Source organism: Monodelphis domestica, chromosome 4 (genome assembly GCF_027887165.1).
Source record: "Monodelphis domestica isolate mMonDom1 chromosome 4, mMonDom1.pri, whole genome shotgun sequence".
NCBI lineage: Eukaryota > Metazoa > Chordata > Mammalia > Didelphimorphia > Didelphidae > Monodelphis > Monodelphis domestica.
Window position 1 is genome coordinate 254,251,454 of NC_077230.1, and position 21,221 is coordinate 254,272,674.

The 21,221-nt window shown below is 37.6% G+C and overlaps 1 protein-coding gene across 1 annotated transcript in view; it reads left to right on the plus strand.

Moving 5' to 3' along the window:
* The first annotated feature begins 10,711 nt into the window (after positions 1–10,711).
* Positions 10,712–21,221, plus strand: part of TMEM123 (transmembrane protein 123) — a 66,508-nt gene continuing 55,998 nt past the window's right edge. The window contains exon 1 of the mRNA XM_007494973.3: positions 10,712–11,292. Coding sequence (XP_007495035.2) covers positions 11,199–11,292 — 94 coding nt within the window. The 5' untranslated portion in view covers positions 10,712–11,198. The remainder of the gene's footprint in view (positions 11,293–21,221) is intronic.

Consider the following 21,221-nt stretch of genomic DNA (forward strand, 5'->3'; position numbering starts at 1 on the left):
AAAATATTTTTTGCATATTCACTGATTTTGTCTCATTTTTGAAATGGTGATAAATGTTTGTGTTTATTCTATCTGTAGTTTTAAAAGATGACACAATCTCATTGTTGAAGTATCTCGTCTGCAACATGCCCAATGAAGTTTTGAAGAAAATTAGTGAGGAGCAACACATTCCATCTTTGGATAAATCAAATAGCCAGAGAGTTTTTCCTTATAACATGCTTAAATTTTACACCATACAATCCCTCTCGTTAAACTCAGTTCTGTTCTTTGTGACTAAGTACAAAATCCTCTCTCTGCTATATGACTGTCCTTCAGAGTCTTGACGATAGCTAACATACCCTCCCTAAAATTCCTCTTCAAGCTAAATATCCCTATTTCCTTTAAATGACATCTATAAAGTATGAATGAAAAGGTCCTTGCTGTGAAGTTCAACAATATACCAATACCCTATTTGAAGATCATGATCAGAACAGAACAGAACAGAACATTTCCAAATCTGAAGGACCAGCAAAAAAATTAGGTTATTGCCTCCCTATTTTTGAACAGAATGCCTCTAATGAAATCTAAAATTTTATTTTGTTTATTTTCTACCATATCACACCACTAAATTCACATTGACCTTTTCCCCTACTTTGGATTAGATGTACTATTTCTTTAGTAGGGGGAAATCTGGTTAGGAAAGTATTTACCTGTGACACTTGATACCTGCTGTGAGACTTAGAGTTGAGTCTTAAAGAGTTGAAAAGATCAAATGATTTGCCATTATATATCTAAGGACTTTCACCCAGGACTTCTTGACTGAGGCTAGCTCACTGTCTATCATACCATACTGTTTCTCCTCATAATAACTGTTCATTCCACCAGAATCCCCAAGTCTTTTTGAGAGGAACATTGATTTAGCCTCCCAATTCTGAACTTGAAAATTGACTTTTTTCAACCCACATTTGAACTTTTTATTAAACTCTTTTAAATTTAGCTTTACTAGATTTAGCCTGTTATTTTAGTGTGGAAGAATCACTGGATTCTGATTCTGTCATTCAGTATCTCTTTTATTACTCCTCATTTTGTGTCTTCTGGGAATTTGATAAGCATGTCATTTATGCTCTCATCCAAGTCATTCATAAACAACATTAAGCTGGGCTCAGGCTCCATCTTTAAAGCAATTTATCACTTTTGAGTGCTCCATATTTTTCTCTACTTACTTGTGGTGGGTGAATAATCCTGTGCAATTAGAATTAGGATATTTTGGTGATAAGTTTTCTTCTTATTCACTATACCATGAGCCTTTCCTTATATTCTCTAACCATACCTAGTTCCTTATTTATTCTTTCCTTCCCATTTCTCTCCTACCTTTCACTATTAAACTTCTTGAGGACATTATTAATGTTTTTTGTTGCTTTTAATTCCTTGCCATCTATTCTTTCAACCCCTTAAAAATTCAACTTTGGTCCTCATCATACTGCTAAAACTTCCTTATCATAGGTATATCTTCTGATTACTAAATCAAATTATATTTTTTCAGATTCTTTGACTTTTTTGCTACTTTTGACACATCTAACTCCTTCCTTTAGCTTCAGAGACCTTCCAGTTTCTTAGTTTTCTTCTAAATATTCCATTCCTATCTCTTTCATAAATATCATTCTCCACTTCTTGATATGGGGCTTTCTCTAAGAGTGTCTCTGTAACCATCTGCTCTCTAATCTTTGACTTGGTAAATGTTTTTCTATGTTAATTTTTGGTCCAAAATAATTAGTGATTCCTCCTATAATTTTGTCAGCCTGATATTTGTTTGTTGGCATTTTTATTCCTAAAGCTAATAGTAGGTTGAAATTATACACTTTTAAAAAATATTAAAATAGGGCCAGCTGGGTAGGTCAATGGATTGAGAGTCAGGCTTAGAGATGGGAAGTCCTAGGTTCAAATTTGGCTCAGACACTTTCTAGCTGGGTGGCCCTGGGCAAGTCACTTAACCTCCATTGTCTAGCCCTTACCACTCTTCTGCCTTGGAACCAATATACAGTATTGATTCTAAGACAAGGTAAGGATTTATAATATATATATATATATATATATATATATATATGTTAAAACAAATAAAAATAATCTAATTCCTACTTGTTGTTCAAGATCCAGTTAAATTTTCCTTTTTTCCTTTTTCTTTTTTAATGTAACTTTCACTTTTCATTACTTCTTTTCACACAATAAAGCTATCTTGTAACAAGTAAGTACAGTCGAACAAAAACAAATTAACACATTGGCCATGTCTGAAAATGCAAGTCCTATTTTGCAACTATAGCCTATCATCTGCCTGTTTCAGGCCAGGAGTCAGATCAATTTCCAAGAAATCTATCATTATCCTTACTTTTTGGAATTTCTGTCCCTCCTTTCAATTCCTATTGGGTATTACCTATGTAGCTCAATATTTACCATTATTATGCACTTCAGTGGATCTCTAAGGTCCCTTCCAGTTCAAAACCTCTTAATTCCAATGCCTCCAACAGGAGCATTGTATCATTTGCTCTATTGTGGTCTTATAGTATTATTTAACTTTTCATATGTAGCTCCTTCAAGGCAAGAACCAATGTGATGGCCCATAGCAGACATTCAATAGATATAATGTTTTCTAATGAACTAAAGTCATTTCAGAATCATAATTAAAATGTTAGCATCTTCAAGAACCTGGGGGACATGGTGGTTGAAGAGGACAAGGAATATTTCTAGAAATTACTACTTTAAAAACAAGCCATTAAAAAAAAAAAAACTTTTAACAGTCTCTCAAGAAAACAGGAAATTCTCATCTTATCAGTAGGTTATTTCTTACCAGATGAGGAAAAAGAAACTGAAAATAAAAAGCTAGTATTCAAGGGAAACTCTCACCCCATCTATGAGATAGGAGACAGTGAGGTGAGTGCAAAGAACAGTGCAAAGCATAGTGCTATGAGGAATTCAAGGGGAGAAAAGACCACTTTCATCCAAACTTACTTCTTAGTACTCTACAAACTTAAATCCTGTGATTGACTTCCGATCAATAGGGTCATAAATCTAGCGCAAGAAGGGATCTCAATGGCCATCTAGTTCAATCTCTTCATTTTAGAGATGAGAAAACTGAGGCCCAAGGAGCCCAAGGGCCCATCACCAAACACACAGGTAGTAATGCGTTCCCTACATTACACTACAATAATTGTGCCCCCAGCCACTTCCTTTAATGTTTTCCTTTCTTAGAATGATCCTGTACCCTCTCTGAATCTATAAATTTTATCCATCTGTCAAGGTTCAGCTTAATTTTCATATCCTCCAGAGCACTAAATCTACTCCAAATACTTTTTTCTTTGAATTTCTGCTTCAAGTAAAGTCAATAACATCATAGTTTTGCACTTGTTCATGGCCATACATGTCAGTTTGATTGCTCTAACTGGAACAAGTATTATGACTCTTTTTCATCTTCAATAGTGCCTGGCATAGTTTAGGGTCTCATAGTAGGTATTTAGTAAATACTTATCAAGTCATTACATTCAATTTCATTTAAAAAGCTTACCCACTACTTTGTGTAAAACACTATGGGGAGTGTGAGACACTGGGGATAAAAAGATCAATATGACACAGGCCCTTTTCTCCAGAAGATTACAATCTAATGAGGGAGGGTGAAGGACAAGAATACACAAAAAATATGAAACAAGAGAGATTAAGATGAGTGCCAAGGACAAGTCTAGGTAGGCACAATGCTCTAAGAAATGTGAAGAGAAAAAGATCACTTTCACTTGTGTATGGGTGGTAAAACTTCATAAAGGTGGTTCTGTGTTTACCACTGTGCCTGATGTAGTAGGGGCTTAATCAATGTTTATTATTTGATAGAATTAGGAGGTTTTGAAGAGAGAATGAGATAGGCATAAGGAATAGCATGAATCAAGGTGTGAAGATGAGAAATAACAAAAGGTGTAGGAGAGGGATGATCCTGTTAGGCTGGAATGTATAATGTCAAAGGGAGGAGTACAGCTGGACAAGTAGGCTAGAGTCATATTGTAAGACCTGCTAGTATTCCAAGTTTTATACTCAAATAGCATTTCTATTTGGGAGAAAATTTAAGAGTCATCTAGTCTCACTCCCTCATTTTATAGATGAGAAGACTAAAAGAAACCAGAGTTTATGTGATCTGTTCAGATCCAGTTTTTTCCCTTCTGATCTACATTGATTTTTAATTCAATGGAAAGCCATTGACGCTTTTTTTGAATAAAGGAGTGACAAATTCATGGTGGTATAATAGGAAGATTATAAGAAGTGTGGTGGAAAGACTGAAATGGAAATAAATAGAAGACAGGAAGAACATATAGGAATCTTTTGAAATAATACAGGCAAGGATTCATTTGTAATATATCAAGTACCTATTTTGTACAAGGTATTGTATATACAAAAACTAAAAAAAAAAAAGAAAAGAAAATATTCCCTGCCCTTAAAGATTTTGCATTCTTTTGGAAGAAGAGATAAGGGACCAAATTAGATAGATTACAATGGGAGTAGAAAGGTAAGATACAATAAATATTTCAGAGTTGAAACTTTTAGGACTTGGCTACTGATAGAATATAGAGGATGTGGGAAAGAGAAAAATTAAGACTATGAGCCTGGAAACCACATAGGACTTCAGTGAGAAGCTGAGAAAAAGGAAAGGATATAAAAGGAGAAATAAGAAAAGGGCAAAAAGAAAAAAAAGAAAACAAAAGCCAAAATACTGCAAAACACAATATGAGAGGACTGCTAAAAAACTGTATTCAGTGGTTAAAGAGTGAGGAAGTGGTTTTGCAGATAATATAATGGTTTATTTAGAGAGCCCTAGTCAACTAGAAATTTATTGAAACAATGATGTGAGCAAAGAAGTTGAGGGATAAACCCAGTGAGGGCTCACTACTTGACAAAAACTGCTGGGAAAACTGGATAGCAAGTCCAGCAGGAATTAGATGCAGACCAACACTTCACATAATATATGCTATTGGAGATAAACTCCAAATGGATATATGACTGAGATGTAAAAAGTCACAACAAACAAATAAGAGGAATAATGAAGAAATTATTTTTCAGATCTGTGGATAGGAAAAGAGTTCATGACTAAGGGACTGAGAGGATCATAGAAGATAAAATGGTTGCTCTTGATTATATGTATGAAATTAATTTTGGTTTTGCACAAACAAAATCAATGCAGCTAAACTTAGAAGGAAATCAAATATATGAGGGCAAAAATCTTTGCAGCAACTTTCTCTTATAAAAGTTTTATTTCTAAATTTATAAAGAATTTATTCAAATTTATAAGAATAAAAGCCATTCTACAATTGATAAATGCCCAAAGGACAGAAACATGTGGTTTGCAGAGGAAGAAATCTATGCTATTAAATAGCTATATGAAAAAAGAATCTAAATCACTACTTCTGAAATAAAAGTTAAAGTCACTGAGATTCCACCTCAGACTCATCAGATTATAAACAATGATTATAGAAAAGAAAATTATAAATGTAGACAGGGTAGAGCTATGAACTGGTCTAGCCGTTCTGCAAAGCATTTTGGAACTATTACTATAGAGTTACTAAATCATGCATACCCTTTGACACAGTAATGCCACTACTAAGCCTATATTTTTAAAAGATCAAGGAAAGAGAAAAAGGTTTCAATTAGACAAAAATATTCATGGTAGTGTTTTTTTTTTTTTGTAGTGGCAAATAACACTAAGGTATTGGCCATCAACTAAGGAATAGTTGAATAAAATATGATATATGAATGTAACAAAATAATACTGTGCTATAAGAAATTATGAAAGATATGGTTTCAGAAAAACCTCAGAAGTCTTGTATCAACTGATACAGAGTAAAGTGGCAGAACAAAAACAATTTATAATGTAAAAACATTTTTAAAAAAACTTTGAAAAACTTAGGGTATCTGATCAATGCAATAAACAACCATGCCAGAGGACTGAAATTGAAATAAATCAGCTACCTCCTGACAGAGAGGAGAGGAATTCAAACAGAATGACAAACATTTTTGAACATGGCCATTTTCAGAATTAGTTTTGTTTGAAATACATATGTTACAAGATATTTGTTTTTCTCCTTTTCTTTAAAATTGGGAGTGGAATGGATGGGAGAAAGAGAAAATAAATGTTTGTTCATTTTAGTTTGGAAAAATTGGTTTAAAAAAGAATCAGGGAATAGAATGGAAACCATTAAAAGAAGGGAAGGCTGTGGATACACATGGACTTTCATGGACAAATCTACAAAAGAGTTTCCCCTAAGAAAGGAAAAGAATCCATTCTTTCTCAAACATTCTAAGAACAAAAGCTATCTGTAAAAAAGCCACTTTCTAAATGGCAGTGATCTGTTCTTCCTGGAAAGACCCTAATACCACTTAAAACATTCTCAACCTGTTGTAATAAGAATTCTGACTAAAATTTGGCACAAATGGGGAAATGGCCCCCATGCCAAACATACATTCTTATATCTTTCAGCTGCCTCAGGCCATTTGCTGCTTAAAACCTCTATGACTGAGCTGACTTTGAATTTTTACTCATGAAAATATCCCATAGACTAATTTGTGACAGCTGAGGTATAATTATCTGTGAACAACAAGAGGGCCTAGTCCTCTTCTCTCTGGCCCTTTTTCATTCAATATGTCTGAAATTACTAAGGACTCTAAATGACATGAAGACTAATCCTACATTTTTTTTTAACCTCTAACCTGTAGTAATAACATGAGGCAGGCTTCTCCCACACATTGTCTGGAAATGGATTCACTTTTAAATCATGCCAAAGAGGCACAGAATTTTAGGTTTGGTAGGGATCTTTATGACACTGGACAATGGAACTCTGTTTCCTCATTTGCCAAATGATATAAAGAAATCTTTCAAAATCTCTACCATTGGTGGAATTGTGAATAGGTCAAATCATTCTCTAATATAATTTGGAATGGCACAAAAAGTCACTAAACAGTACATGTCCTTTGACCCAGTTGTGCCACTTCTCAGCCTATACCTCAAAGAAATTAAAGAGAGGAGGAAAGGTTCTATGTATATAAAAAAATATTTCTAGAAGCACTTTTTAGAAAAAATGGAAAATAAGGCTATGTCTATTAATTATGAAACAACTGAACAAATTGTGGAATAGACATGTAATAGAATGTTATTTTTCTGTAAGAAATGAGAGGAGAAAAGATTATTTCAAAGAGACTTAGAAAGACATGCAGAATGAAATGAACTGAACCAGAATAATTTATATTATATAGAAATATTTTTAAATGAATAATTTTGAAAAGCTTAATAACTGATCAACTTAATGATCAACTATAATTTAGAAGATTGGAGAAGAAAACTACCTATCTCCTGGCAGAGAAATAACATATTATTATGGAGAACAAGAAATTAATTTTTAGATTTGACCACTGTAAAAATGTTTTGCTTAACTATGCTTGTGTAATATAAAGGGCTCTTCCTTTCTTCCTTCCTTCCTATTTAGTGGGTGGGAAATGGGAAAGAAAAAAAAGAATGCTTGATAATTTGTTGGTTCATTTTTTTAAATTAGAGTGGCCTCTACAGTCACTTTTACTATTAAATTTATCATCCTATGACCTCAGCTGTCTGGTTCAATCCATCTCTAAGCAAGAATCTCTCCATGCTATAACATAGAGAACTAATAGTAACCTAACCTTTGACTAAAGACACTTAAAAAGGGGAGGACCTAAGCCCTTGAAATCTACTTTGGGATAACAATGTTAAGTTTTTCTCAACATCAAGCCTAAATATGTCTCTTCTGAACTTCCACCATTTCTTTGTTCCATCAACTGCAATAAAATATAGCAAATCTAGTCCCTCTTCCATATGTCAATCTTCACAACTAATATAATATATGCCTAGGTCTTCTCTTGTGCAGACTCTTCAAACTAGGCAGAAAACAAATATCCAACTGGAATAAGTAGGGGGAGGGTATCTGAAGAAAGCAGAGATTCCAGAGGAGATAATAGAGAGAAGTAACAGAGCAGTGTCTTTCTTCCTTCCTTTCTTTCATCTCCAGGGGATATTGTCCTATTCTCTCTTTCCAACTCCCTTCAAACATTCAGATTGTTTTCTTCAATGCAACAGTCTGCATTCCATTGAACTTAAGGTACCATATGTTGCTCAGCATCTAAAGAAGTACCAGGATAAAAAAAAAAAATTCTCTGCAATTGTAGGCTATTTTCAGAAAAATAAGTTCTGCTTCTTCTCCAATTGTCATCCCTCTGAAGATGACTCTCAGATCTACCTGTGTAGCCCTAACAACTTTCTCAACTTCCAGTATTAAATATCCAAATTAGACATCTTGAACTAGATATCCCATAGAATTTTAAACTCAACATATCCACAATTGAATTCATTATCCTTCCCATCAAACACTTCCCAGTTCCTAATTTATCTGTTTCTCTCGGGTATCCCTATCCACTGAGTAAAGCCAAAAGCATCTATTAAGTGCTTACAATGTGCCAGGCATTGTGCTATGTACTGGGAATACAAACACAAGCAGAAAGATTAACTGGCCCAGCACTGAAGGTACTTATATTCTATTGATAAAAGAAGACATTAAAAAGGGGGCAGGGGAGTAGAAAAGTAAGGAGTACTTTCCCCAGAACTAGGGAAAGAATAACCAAGCAGGAGTGGGGCCTGGAGAGGAATAAGGACATGGTCCTCCTTAAAATGGAAGCTTTGGGAGGAACCAGACAATTAGAAGAATGCAGGAATTGAGAGTATTTCCAGTGTGAGAGTCTTGAGGTGAACTTTCAGATTGAAAAGGTTCTGTGACATAATTGGGAAAGTCCAGAGTCAAGAGTACAGCCTGAAGAGGAATGAAGGCCTATTAGCCAAAACACTGAAGTTTCCAAGGCATCCTCCCTGAGACACCTCACTATCACCCACCCCAACATCCTGTCAGTTGCCAAATGTTTTCATTTCTACCATTCTGACATCTCTTGTATATGCTCACTTCTCTTCTTTGGCACTGCCACCACTTTGGATTACTTGCAAAAAACTTGCTATTTAGTCTCTATTCCCATTCTAGACCATCCTCCACTAAGCTGTCAAATTGATCTTAAAATACAGGTCTGACTATATTATTGCTCTATCAATAAATTTCAGTAGATCTCTTATTACCTTAAGTATAAAATAAAAAATTCTCTTGAGTTTTAAAGCCTTCCTAGCCTGACCCTCTCTTATCTTTCCATTCTTCTTATACCTTATTCCCTCCACATGAGGTACTCTGTGATGCAGTGACACCAACCTCCTTGAGGTTCCTCCCACAAGACATTCCAGCTCCCAACCCACACCTGAAGGGAAAACCTGTTTGAGAGAACCTGCCAGAGCCTGTCTCATGCTAACATAGTCTTCTAGCCCCCAGGATCACCTGCACAATGAGGTATCTGAGGACTTTAGTGAGGATAATGTGTACCTTTAAAGAAAGGCAGAATGATACAGTGTCTAGAGAATGATCTTAAGAGACTAAAAGACCAGGGTTCAGGGGCTGAGATTTTTTGATACAATCTACTTATGTGAATCTGGGCACGTTTTTTAACCTTTTAGTGCCCCCCAGATATTCTAAATTGCAGAAAAGGTGATTTTCGTTGTTCAAGAAAAGTCTGGATGATTTCCCTGCACTGATGAAATCATGGATCATATAAAAAAATATTGCAAACAGGTTTTAAGACAAGGACTGCACAGTGAAAAGTAATAAATATATTCGTGAGGTTGAGGAACTCCAGGCAAATTCTGAGATGACATTGGACTCCAGATTGCATTCCCACAGCAAGACTGCCTTTCTTCTGGACTCAGAGGTATTTTCCTAGGTCTCCCATAACATGTTGATGTACAACTATTCCAGATCACTAATTTCCAATTTCAAGGGGTTTAATAAAAGCACTAGTTGCCCTTACTCCCACCCCCAGCTGCAGATGTATGCATGTTTTCAGACCTTTTTTCCTTGCCAATCCAAAACTGGAACTGGATCTGGGATCCTGTCCAGCTTTGGGCAGTCAATATGGATCATCTCAATTTTCAGTGTGTGGAAATAAAATGTAGATTTTGGGAAAATGAGTAGGGCAATGGAACCGATTCCTGGCTGTGCTGGTTCCACAAGATCCCATAGATACAGAGGAAGAAAGAAAAAGGAAGGGGTTCTGCCTAAGAACATCCAGCTTCTTTTGTTTTGCTACTGAATTCCCCCAAATTTTATACAATAAAAGCTTGTTCCTTATCCAAATATAAAGGAACAAGTCTGTTTTTCCTAGAGTTGGGGTGGGGTTAAAGAAGTTGGGGGCATCCCCCCCAGAGACTTTTAAACTTCAAGGATCACCGTATACAAAACTGAAAATGTATTGTTGTTAATGCAAAAGTTTTGAGTTTTTTCTGTAAAAAAATAAAGCACAGTCTACAACCAGAGAAACAACCATGATTTCCAAGACCCAACCTACACCCCGAGAGGGATGTAGATGGGCAATTGTACCAGTTCCTATTTTTTTCCCATCTATTCTTGCAACTTTTGTTTTCTCACTTTTTATTGCACACCTCTCAAACACTCCCCCACCCCAAAGTGAGTCCTAGTGAAAACTACTTTTCAAAGACTTCCTCTTCCTCAGAGCGCTCCGAGTCGGCCGAGCTCGGGCCACGCGCAAGAAAACTACGTTGATTTTTATCTAAACTAGCGAAAATGGCCATTTCGGAAAAGAAGGGAAACCGTTCGCATGTAAGCATACATGAATGCGAGCAATCAAACACCGGTGGCTCCAGGCTCCTCGATCCACGTTCGCGAGCTCGAAGCCTGCCTCCGCAGGGAAGCGGAGGAGCCTGCTTTCACCACGCCCAGTATTGCGCGCTGGGCCCCCGCAGCGCTGCGCTCCGCCCCGCGTCCATCTCGTCCTCCCCGCCCGCCCTCCGCAGGTTCTCCGGCTGATCTCGTTACCCGCCCCCTTCCCGGCTCTGGGGCTCTTGGACCCTATTTGGTCATCCGGAGGGAGCGCCGAGCGAGCGAGCGAGCCAGGCAGCTAGCGCGGAGCCAGCGCAGCGCGCAGGAGAGGCGGAAAGGTCCACGTTGCGGGCTCTGCTCAGCGCCTGGGGAGCGAGGACTGGCGTTGGCCGCAGGCTCCACGCAGATCCCGCGCCACTCTCTGTTCCCTTCACGACCGGCCGGCTGGCCTGCCTCGGAACAATGAGACTCTCCGCCGTAGCGACTTCGGCTCCCTTGCTCGTGGTTGCGCTGCAGGTGCTGCTCCTTTTGGAAGCTGCTCACAGCCAATACCTGAGTAAGTAGAGCAACCCTTAAAACGCGGAGCCCCGGGGACCCCTAAACAGCTAGAGCCTTCCCCGGGGACATCCCGCCAGCCTAAAGTTGGCTCTTAAGTTTTTCGAGCAAGTTCGGCATCTGGTGGTGTTCCTGGGCACCGCTGCTAGCCGTACCCTAACTCGAGAGTGCAAAACTGGGAACCGGGAGAGTGTTGTAGTAGAGGATGGAAATTGGGGTTCGGAAAGGACCAGTCGGACCTTCAACTTAAGCCATTTGTTGATGAATTGTACCAGGCTGGGCTGTGTGGCTCGTCCTTAATCCTGCAAAGGTGGTGGGGGTTTTCGTTGATGAGATTCGAGGTTTGGGGAGCAGATGTATGTGATCAAAGTTGTAGCATTTGATCCCAGTTAGTGTTTGCTGGAGGATTTGTCGAAGGCGCACATTTGGAAACGAAATGATGAAGTAGGTTGGAAAAGCTAAACGTGTTGCTTGCCCAGTTTTATGATGTGCGAGTAAGGATTAGGTTCTCCATCTCTACAGTTTTTATTTTTCTCAGTAAGTAATAACGAGCCAAGCCATTTACAGTTTTAAGGAATCAGAAGGCCAAGCGTGAAGAAAAATAATTCACTTTAAAAGCGAGATTTTAGGAGTCTGGAAAACTGCTGTGTAACAATACTCCCAGACACCTTTTCATCATCGTAGTTAAGAAAAAGTTGTTTCCTGCTTGTGTACACCACACGGACATCTTGTCTTGGGGGGAGGGGGTTGCTGTTGTGAATTTTTTTCTTATATGACTACAATCCTGAATTAATGAAAAATATTCCTGAGGACGGTGAAAATCTGAGCCCAATTCATTTTGTTATCTCTCCACCGTTTGTGTTGTTGTTTTGTTGTTCTTTGAAGATTTTTGTCCATTTCCTGTTTATTGTTTGGGGGGTACTGCAGTCCTGTGTTGCTATCCAGTTCTACTTGCAAATTCTGTTACTCTTTGCCAACTAGTATAGGACTTCTGATTACTGGGGAATGAGTCATCTAACCCAAATGCAGTGCCTCTTGATCAGCAAGCTAACAAAAACTACTTTGAAATAAGTGAACTCTAATGTTTTGATGTAAATGCCTAGACCTTCTAGTCTAGTCAGTCTTCAACATTTTTTGTTTACATTCATGCTAGTTCTAGTTCTACCCAGCCAAAGTTGAGTGGAGAGAAGAGCTTGCAAAATTGCCAAGACAGTTTAGTTGAAACACCTGCCTTTGCTCAAATTATCTCAGTGAATCAGACAAAATGGACGATTTGTCTGAATTTGGCTGGTAACTGGCAATTGATAGACCTGGATCACTTAAAGTAAGGTTCTCGTTTATTGTTAACCTTGGCCAGATCCTTCATACTTTTTTATTTAACTGATTAAGTGCTTAATCATTTAAAAGAAAAATTGCTCCATTTGTTGTGCAACATTGTCTAGAATCAGGACTTCTGAATACTCAAGATCTCTGTCAATTTGGTGTAAAAGTAAACATTTGTGCCATTTCTGCAGTCATGCTCTTCCTCATCTAAGTAAGAACTTCTGCTTTCCATTTGTTTGGCCCCATAGCATATACTTTTCATTCTTTCTAAACATGTTGTCATGTTCCATCTCTAAATCAGCACTCACTTTCACTTAAGGGCCATAAAGACACTGGCCATTTCCAAGGGTGATAACTACTGACATTGAGTGCTGGAATATCTCACGTCCTGCATGAAATATTAAGTGGTATAATGAAGAATATTCATCTTTCAGGTTCTTTCTCGCATTTATTTTTTTTAAGCTTCCAAAAAGTACTTAATAACACTTTTACATAGTTCTCTGTAAACTCACTCTAGAAGGTGTGGCTAAAAGGTATGACTGATTTGACAAATAAAACAAAACAAAAAGGAAGCCATAAATCCAGAGAAGTGCTGCCCCCTTAGAAGCAGTTACTTTGGGAGTCTTCTAAGACTTTTGCATAAATTTGTTCTAATTGATAAGCAAACATTTACCACTGGCATTCAGTGTCCTTCAAGGATCTCAGTCTGCTTTTCCAATCTTATTTCACACTGTTACTCATTGCATAACACATTTCAGCTCAGCTAATTTATAGTTCATTGATCTTGCCTTGCTTAAACTGCATCTCTACGATTGTTTATGTTATACCATCTCCTATGTTTGACATGGCCTTCTTTCATATCTGTGACTTTGAAAATTTTTCCTTCCTTCCAGGTTCAGATGCTAGTGTTCCCTCCTTCCCTTCCTTTCTCTCCACATTTTGATTTTTGCTGTCTCTCTTCTGGGTATATTTGTATCTATATCAGTAGATGTATTTAAAACTATAAACTTAAAGAGTTAAAGAAGGGGTCTGGGATGGAATTCCTTTTTTTTTTTTTGCAGTGCAGTTAGACACATTGGCCAACCTTAGGAGTCATAAGTACTTTACAGGCAGAAGGAACCTTAGAAATCACCTATTCCAAGAATAAGGAATATGAGACCCAGTCCTAGTAGGTGATAATGGGTTTAGCGAATTAGATGATTTTTCACAAAAATGCCAGACAGGCCAATTTAAAAGATAATGAACCTTTTATCATTTCACATTTGAACTCATAGAAGGCCTCCCCATTTTAATTTGTATAAGTCTCTGGGGAAATGGGAGCAAGGTAAGAGGGATCCAAGGCAAAAGAAACTTTTCTGACCCAGTCCTTGAGGCCTTCAGGTGTCTTTAGGCCATAGCAAAAAGAGAGAGAGTGGCCATTTATGGTCCCTTTGAAGGTCTGCCCTTGAACTTGGCCCATGGAAGTTTTACCAAGCTGTCTTTCTAGTGAACATATAAGATGCTCCACTCCATTACTTCCTCCACTCCAGGACAACTTGACAAGAGAGCAGAAAGGATTTGCAATTTTTCAACCTGAAGCTTTTGATTATTTTTCCAATGTAACCAGTAAAAGATGGTAGGCCTTGGTCCTTGCTTACTATGAAAACCGGTTCATTATTTTCCTTCTTGAGTCTTTTGGCATGGGGAAATGACGCTTGGGCAGCTGGCTCTGTTCTTCCAGCCTTCTCTTTCCTTCCTTCCTCCACAATGCACCGCTTTAATTTTCTTGGTGAAGTAGGAGGCCTCTGCTTGAGAGGCATCTGGGAATGGGTGGTGTGGGTGGATTGAGAGGTTTTCTAATGGTCATTGCAGGAAGTTTCATAAGGAGTAAATCATGAAGGCAAAAAATTTAGAATTTTTCAGAGAAGGGAGGAACCAGTGAAATTGTATAGAGCAAATTTATAGAAGACTTCAGTCTTATTATGTGACTTCATCCAAAGATCATCATTAGCAGGTGAGTAGGATTTAGTAGGCTTTTTCTGGGCTTCATTTTCCCCTCTGTAAAATGAATGATCCCTTTCCACTCTTAACAGTAATGTCTAATGATGATCATTTTTATTGTATAATTGAAAGAGCCCTGAATGTAAGATTCAGGAGACCTGGTTTGAAAATGAGTTTTGGCACTGACTTACTGTATGATTTTGGGAAAGATCCTTTTCTCTGAAAGTCAAGTGTTTTCCTCCATCAATGAGGTTGGTTTAAAAAGATCACATGAGGCTCTAAATTCTGCTTTAAAGTGACTGGAGTGCCCAGAACATAGTAGGTGCTTAATAAATGTATATTGATGCCTATTTTTTTATATTCTTATACCTACACAATTGGTAGAATGTTCCTTTGAAGAGTCTCAGTAGAATTGGGGTCAGAAAACCTGGATTCATATCCAGATCCTCCTAATTACTATTTGAATGACCTTAAGTTTTATTTCTCTGGGCCTCAGTTTCATCTGTAAAATAAGTGTGTTTGAAGTAGACCACCTCTAAAGACCCCTTTCAGCTCAGGTTCTATGGTTCTTTGATCATATAGTGCCAAATTGTCCTCTGAAGGTGGATTTGGTTTTTGGAAATATCCCAGAGTCAGGGTTGAACAGGCTTGTGCGATATTATCTGATAAAAATATTGTATTACCTAATTAATGTATACAGTAGCAAATATCTTTTAAATGCTGGTTACGTACAAGACACTTGATAGGTATCTTCAAGACAGTGCTCCTTTTTCTTATAAATTAAATGTGCTTACAAAATTTTGTGAACATGAAGATCCAGACTAACTGGTGAGTCAGTGCTGGATAGCTAATTATATGATTCAGGGCAAATCATTTCACCTTTTACCTCAATTTTCTCATCTGTAAAATATGGATAAAAATATGCCACTTATCTCAGGGTTGTTTCGAGGAAAGCATTTTGTAAACCTTAATCCATGTAAATATTAGCTGTTAATATATAATAGCATCATAGAAACCTTTCAGATTTCTACAATGAAAATAAGGTATGCTGAGTATGGGAAGGGTTATTCTGACAGATATCTAAAGGGCATTTGTAGGGAATCTTTTCTTAGTAAGGCACACTTTTCCCATCTTACTGCCATTCTTAGGCCTGTTTAGAGCTAGAATTTGAAGTTTGAGGGAATGGCATTTTGACATATATAAACTCCATTTATTTTGATTATCAGCTATAAATGTGTAGCCAGTAACCATTATATCTTTAGACTGTAATTTCACAATATCTCCCTCCAGTCAGCAAATTATAGTTCTATCTGTTAGAACTCTCTGAGGCTCTTGGCCCTTAATTTTGTATTTTTTATGATTCTACTTAAATTTTGCCAATAGGAGGAAATTAGTATATTGGTTACTTTTACCTAATAGAATCTATTGAAATTTAAATATTGCATTACATAAAGGTTCCATTACCAATTGAGTCACTCCCTCAGAAACTGTCTTTTGGACTTGGGTTTCTCACATGGTATCATTTTAAAAGAACTAATAAAAACACTAATTAACAATGTTCCTAAAGAAAAATTAAAAGCCCTTCCTCTGCTTCTTTATGCCTGGGCTTCTCCCCAAAATCAGAAGCGAAGGTATCTTTCTGTTTTGCAAGATTTTAATGGAATTAGAGGGACAATGGTGGATAGCTCATCCTGCATTTAAAGGGCTTTTTAGAGTGTGAGTACCATGATCCATTCTGTCCTAGGATGCTTGGGAGTAAATGGATTTCTGTCAGGAAAATGGGAAGGCACTTTTTCACTCAACAAACATTCACTCAAACAAAGCATGGTGTAGTGGACAGGACTCTGGGCTTGGAATCAGGAAGATTCCTGTTCCAATTCCATTTTACTTAACCTCTCAGGGCTTTAGTTTACTTCATTTGTAAATGAGAGGGTTGAATTCAATGGCTTCCAATATTTTTTCCATTTCTAAATTTTTTTGATCTGTGATCTCTTTGGTTACTATATCTCATGATCTTTGCTCAGTTTTCATCCCTTTTTTTAAATCTTTGTCTTTTGACACTGTTGATCACCCTCTTCCCCAGGATACTGCCTTTTCTCTGGGTTTTCTTGACATTGTACTCTTCATTCTTCTCCCTGTCTCACCAGTCTTTCTCTGTGACTTTTGTTGGATCTTTGACCTCCTTTCAGGTGGGTTTACCCTGAGGATTCTGTCCTTGGAAACCTTTTCTTTATTTCTCTACCATCTTGATTCCCAGGACCATATTCCAGCTTTTTTTGTCTCTAATCTCTCTCTCATCTGAATGCTAGTCCCACATTACCAGCTTCTGAATGTCCTCTTTGCACTTCAAAACTCAGCACGGCCAAAACAGACTCCCATTTTTTATCACCTGTCCACACACCAAAGCCCACCCCAATTCTTGACTTTCCTAGATCTGATGAGGGCATCTAGTTACTCAAGTTTACAACCTCAGTCAACTCTTGATTTACTCTCATACTTTCAATCCAGTCAGTCATTAAGGCTGATGGAGTCTGTCTTCACATCTCTTGAATTCATTCCCCATCTCCACTCACACAGCCACTACCCTTATTCATGTCCTACTACTGCTTAACTAAATCATTTCAGTAGCCTTCTAATTGGACTTTCTGTGTCGAAATCTCTCCAGTCTCCAGGAAGTCCATCTTGCAAACAGCTGTGAAATCCATATCCCTAAAGCCCAGGTCACTTCCTGTGCAATAATCTCCTTTGGTTTTTCTCTTGCCTCTAGGGTCAACTACAAAGTCCACTGTTTAGCATTTAAAACCTTTGTTCTAGCATTTTGTTGAGCATTTAAAACCTTTTGGCTCCAGCCTATCTTTGCAGGCTTATTGTGCATTTTTTTCCTTCATGCATTCTGTACCCCTTTCAAACAGTCTACTTGATATTCCTGATATAGGGCATTCTGTCTCCAACTTTCTATGTTGTATCTGTCTCAGATGCTTCCCCTTTTCAGGTCTACATGATGGAGTCTCTCTTAATTCATTTAGTTGCTTCTTATTAGGCGGCCTTTTTGGGTCTCATTTGCTAGTGCTCAGCCCCTCCCCCAGTTGTGGTTTTTTACACAGACTTGTGATTTCTTCTAAAATTCTGGAGAGGAACTTCTGTCCATCAGTGCAGGTTAGTAGGTTCTCTTCAGTGCATCATCTTGGAGAGCTGATGGGCACTAAGAGCTTGAGTGACTTTTATGGGGTCAGAGGAGGGATTTGAAGTCAGACAGAGCTGGATTTGAGGCAGGTTCTCTATCCGTTGTCATACTGCCTTTGTAAAGTTCACTTTTCCAATATTTTTTGTATTTACTTGTGTAATTGCATGTTTTCAGTCATAGAATCTCAGCTCTTTAAGGGCAGAGACTTTTCGATGTTTGGTATTGCATCCCTGGTGCCTGCCATAGTGCCTGGCTATAGTATAGCAGATTAATTGATTTTGTGTGCTAGGGACTAGGATAGGATCTTGAAGATGGTAGGGGAGATACAAAGATAAACAAGATGGGTCTGTGCTTTCAAATGTTATAAGAGATCACTCAGATAGATAGATGGGTGGACAGATGGACTGGTGGATGGGTAGGCAGATGGAAAGACAGATAGATAGGTAGGTAGGTAGGATGGATCATATCTATCATCTCTTTAAGATCTGTAAAGCCGATAGATCTTATTTAACTATTTGCTTAATCCACTTTAAGAATTGCCAAGCACTTTTTGCTCACAGTCCTGTGAAATAGGACATTGTCTCCTCTCTTACCTGGTTCCAAATTTCATTGCTCAGCACCACAATGATAAAGGAGAGGATGAGGAATTTATTTACCCAGTCAGGAAGAGCCCTAGACAACTCATAGGAGTTGTTGGGCATCTCCCCAGGAATCAACCCTGCTTAAGAATAAACTAGGAAAGAGTCGTTTTATCACTTGTGAACATAGGAAATCCTTTCACCCAACTATCACTTAACTACTTGGACTGAGGGTCAATAGCCTAGCCTTATGGCTTCTGGCTGTTCTTTCTCCCATTTCTCTCCCTTCTTCTGGTGGATCAGGTATGGACAGCTCATATAAGGACAATTTGTCCTCCAGTTCTGGATTGTCTTGGGATTTCTTGACCCTTCTGGTAGGAGTCAAAATTTGGAAGAGGAGTACAGTCTAAGCCTGACTGATACCACCCTCTTTCTCCATCCCATTTCTACCATACAATGAAGATCCCGGAATCTCGTAGAGCAAACTTGGAGACTGGTTCCATTCAGCTCTATATCTCTGATCTTGTGATTCAAATTTTATGTACCAGGAAACTGAGTCTCAAGAGAAGTTGTGACTTGCCCATGGTTGTACAAATAGAGAATGTCAGAGACTCCCAAGTCTAGTATTCTGCTATGATCTGCACATTTCACAAATATCAGGTGAATCCTAATAAAAACTAGAAGGAGATAATTTGAGGCTGAGATTTAAGGAAGGTATCATATTTGGTTTAGGCCTTTGATGGATAGGTAGGATTTCAACAGATGGAGATGGTGGGAAAGAAAGTATTTTAAGCAGAGAGTGAATAGCAGGAGCAAGTACATGGAGTCAGGACCACCTTGACATATCTGGGAAGCATAAATGTTCCAGAGGCCAAAGAAGTAATAGAAGATGGGTCAGAAAGGTAGACTTAAAGAGTCAACTTATAGTGAGTTTTGAATGGTATTTAGATGGTTGTCATTTCAGAAATTTCCTTTCCAAATTAAGAAAACCATTGTTGGTGAATGCATTTCATGTTAAAATATTATATCTCAAAAAAATCTAATGTTTTTTTTGGGAAATGACATGCTTTTATTTATACAATCCCTAATGCCAGAAGAATTCTTCTATCTTGAGTTTATTCTGTTCAGTTGGAAAGTAAGTAAACTCCTTTTAAAAAGTCTTAAGAAAAATCTGTTGGTGGCTTTCCTTAGAATTCTAAAAATAAGATTTTACTTTTTTTTTTAAAGAAAAGAATAGGGTCACCTTAGTAACTAAGCTTGGTAAATATTCAATATCTTACAATTTCCTTCTGGAATTTCAGAAAGTTCTGACACATCAGTGTTTTGAGGTGTTGACTTGACTCTTCAACTAATGTATTTACTGCTCCTGGAAAGGGATGATTAAAATTACTCTTAAGGTATTTTTTAAAATAGTTAAGCATAGCGTGGGTTTGTGTTGTATATCTCTATAGCAAATATGACATGCATTTGGTGATTATTTTTCATTTACTACAGACTTAAAAGATGGTACAGTTTCAATATTCTTGAGAAAATAAACTTATCATTTAAATGGATGATAAGACATTGTAGTTTTTGAATTTTCTTACACAAGGTTTCATCTCTGTTAACCTTGGGGTAGTATAATAGATAGTAATACCAGAGATGAAATGCGAAAACTAAAAAGCTTCTTTCCAGTTGTTTGAGAGATTCATGGCCCTAAAAATGAATTAATAAAAGAAACCAACAAAAAGAATGTTGTTTGATTTTGTTTTGGTAACAGCCCTGGAAGTCATTTTTAGATGTTTAAATGAATATGTTGGTAGTACTTTTCTCTGTACCACTCCTTCCACCCCCAACGGTTGCTAAGATTCACTTGCCCCAATTTTAAGACACTCTTTGGATCCATATTCCTAACCCTTGTTAGCATGCGAAGCCCCTACTGGTGTCTTTACTTTTAATAGTAAGCCAGTTGATTCCATTAGCTCAAGGGGAGTATATTCCTTGTAATGGCACAGTAACAACAGTAGCTACAAAATAGTCCTTCCATAAACTTGGAGCATATATTCAACAACAAAATAAGTAACATCAGTAGAAACAGTAGGCACATAGATAGAATATAGTAGTAAACAAGTATACATGGAGTATATATGTGAACAAATTAACACTTACTTCTGGAAGTATAGATCCTGATATTCTTTCTCTTTTTCTTAGTGTCCTCATGATTTTTCTTCTGATCTCAGTCACCACTGGGCTGTCTATCTCTTCTCATTGCCAGGCACAACATCTCTGTATCCCAGCTGTATTCTCTAGGTCCTGCTCTTTACTGATTGAGGAATATTCATTGCAAGACACCATTTGAAATGGAAGTGAGTGAGAAAGAAGAACCCTTCATTCTACTCCCAATGCCTATGCCTTGGTAGAAAAAGTGAAGGGGCAGTACCTTCTCTAGAACTTGGTCCTTGTTCTAGAGGGGCAGTCTTCTTGACTGCCAGAAATATCTCAGCTGGAAGAGATGATTCCTTAGAGAGTGTGCCTGCAGAACTGGCTAAAATGCCATTAAAGACCACATTGTAGGTTATTCTTTTAGTGAGCATCAATAACTGTCTTGCCTATAATTTCGTTAAAATGATGTCCCCTTCTTTATACTTGCTATAGCCTTCCGAATTGCCCACTAAAGATGCAAGCTACTCGAGGCTCACATCCTTTATCAGGTACAAAAAAATCCACTCAAAGTCTGAAAGGATAATTTCTTTAAAAGGTGGTTCTCTTAAGTTACAAAGAAAAGTAGCAAAAATCTTCATGTTGCTGTTGTTTGCACCTTGTGTTTTATAATTTTATCAAATGAGCTTTGAGCCTTCAATTGATCAGTGTGCTTTCAACCAACTC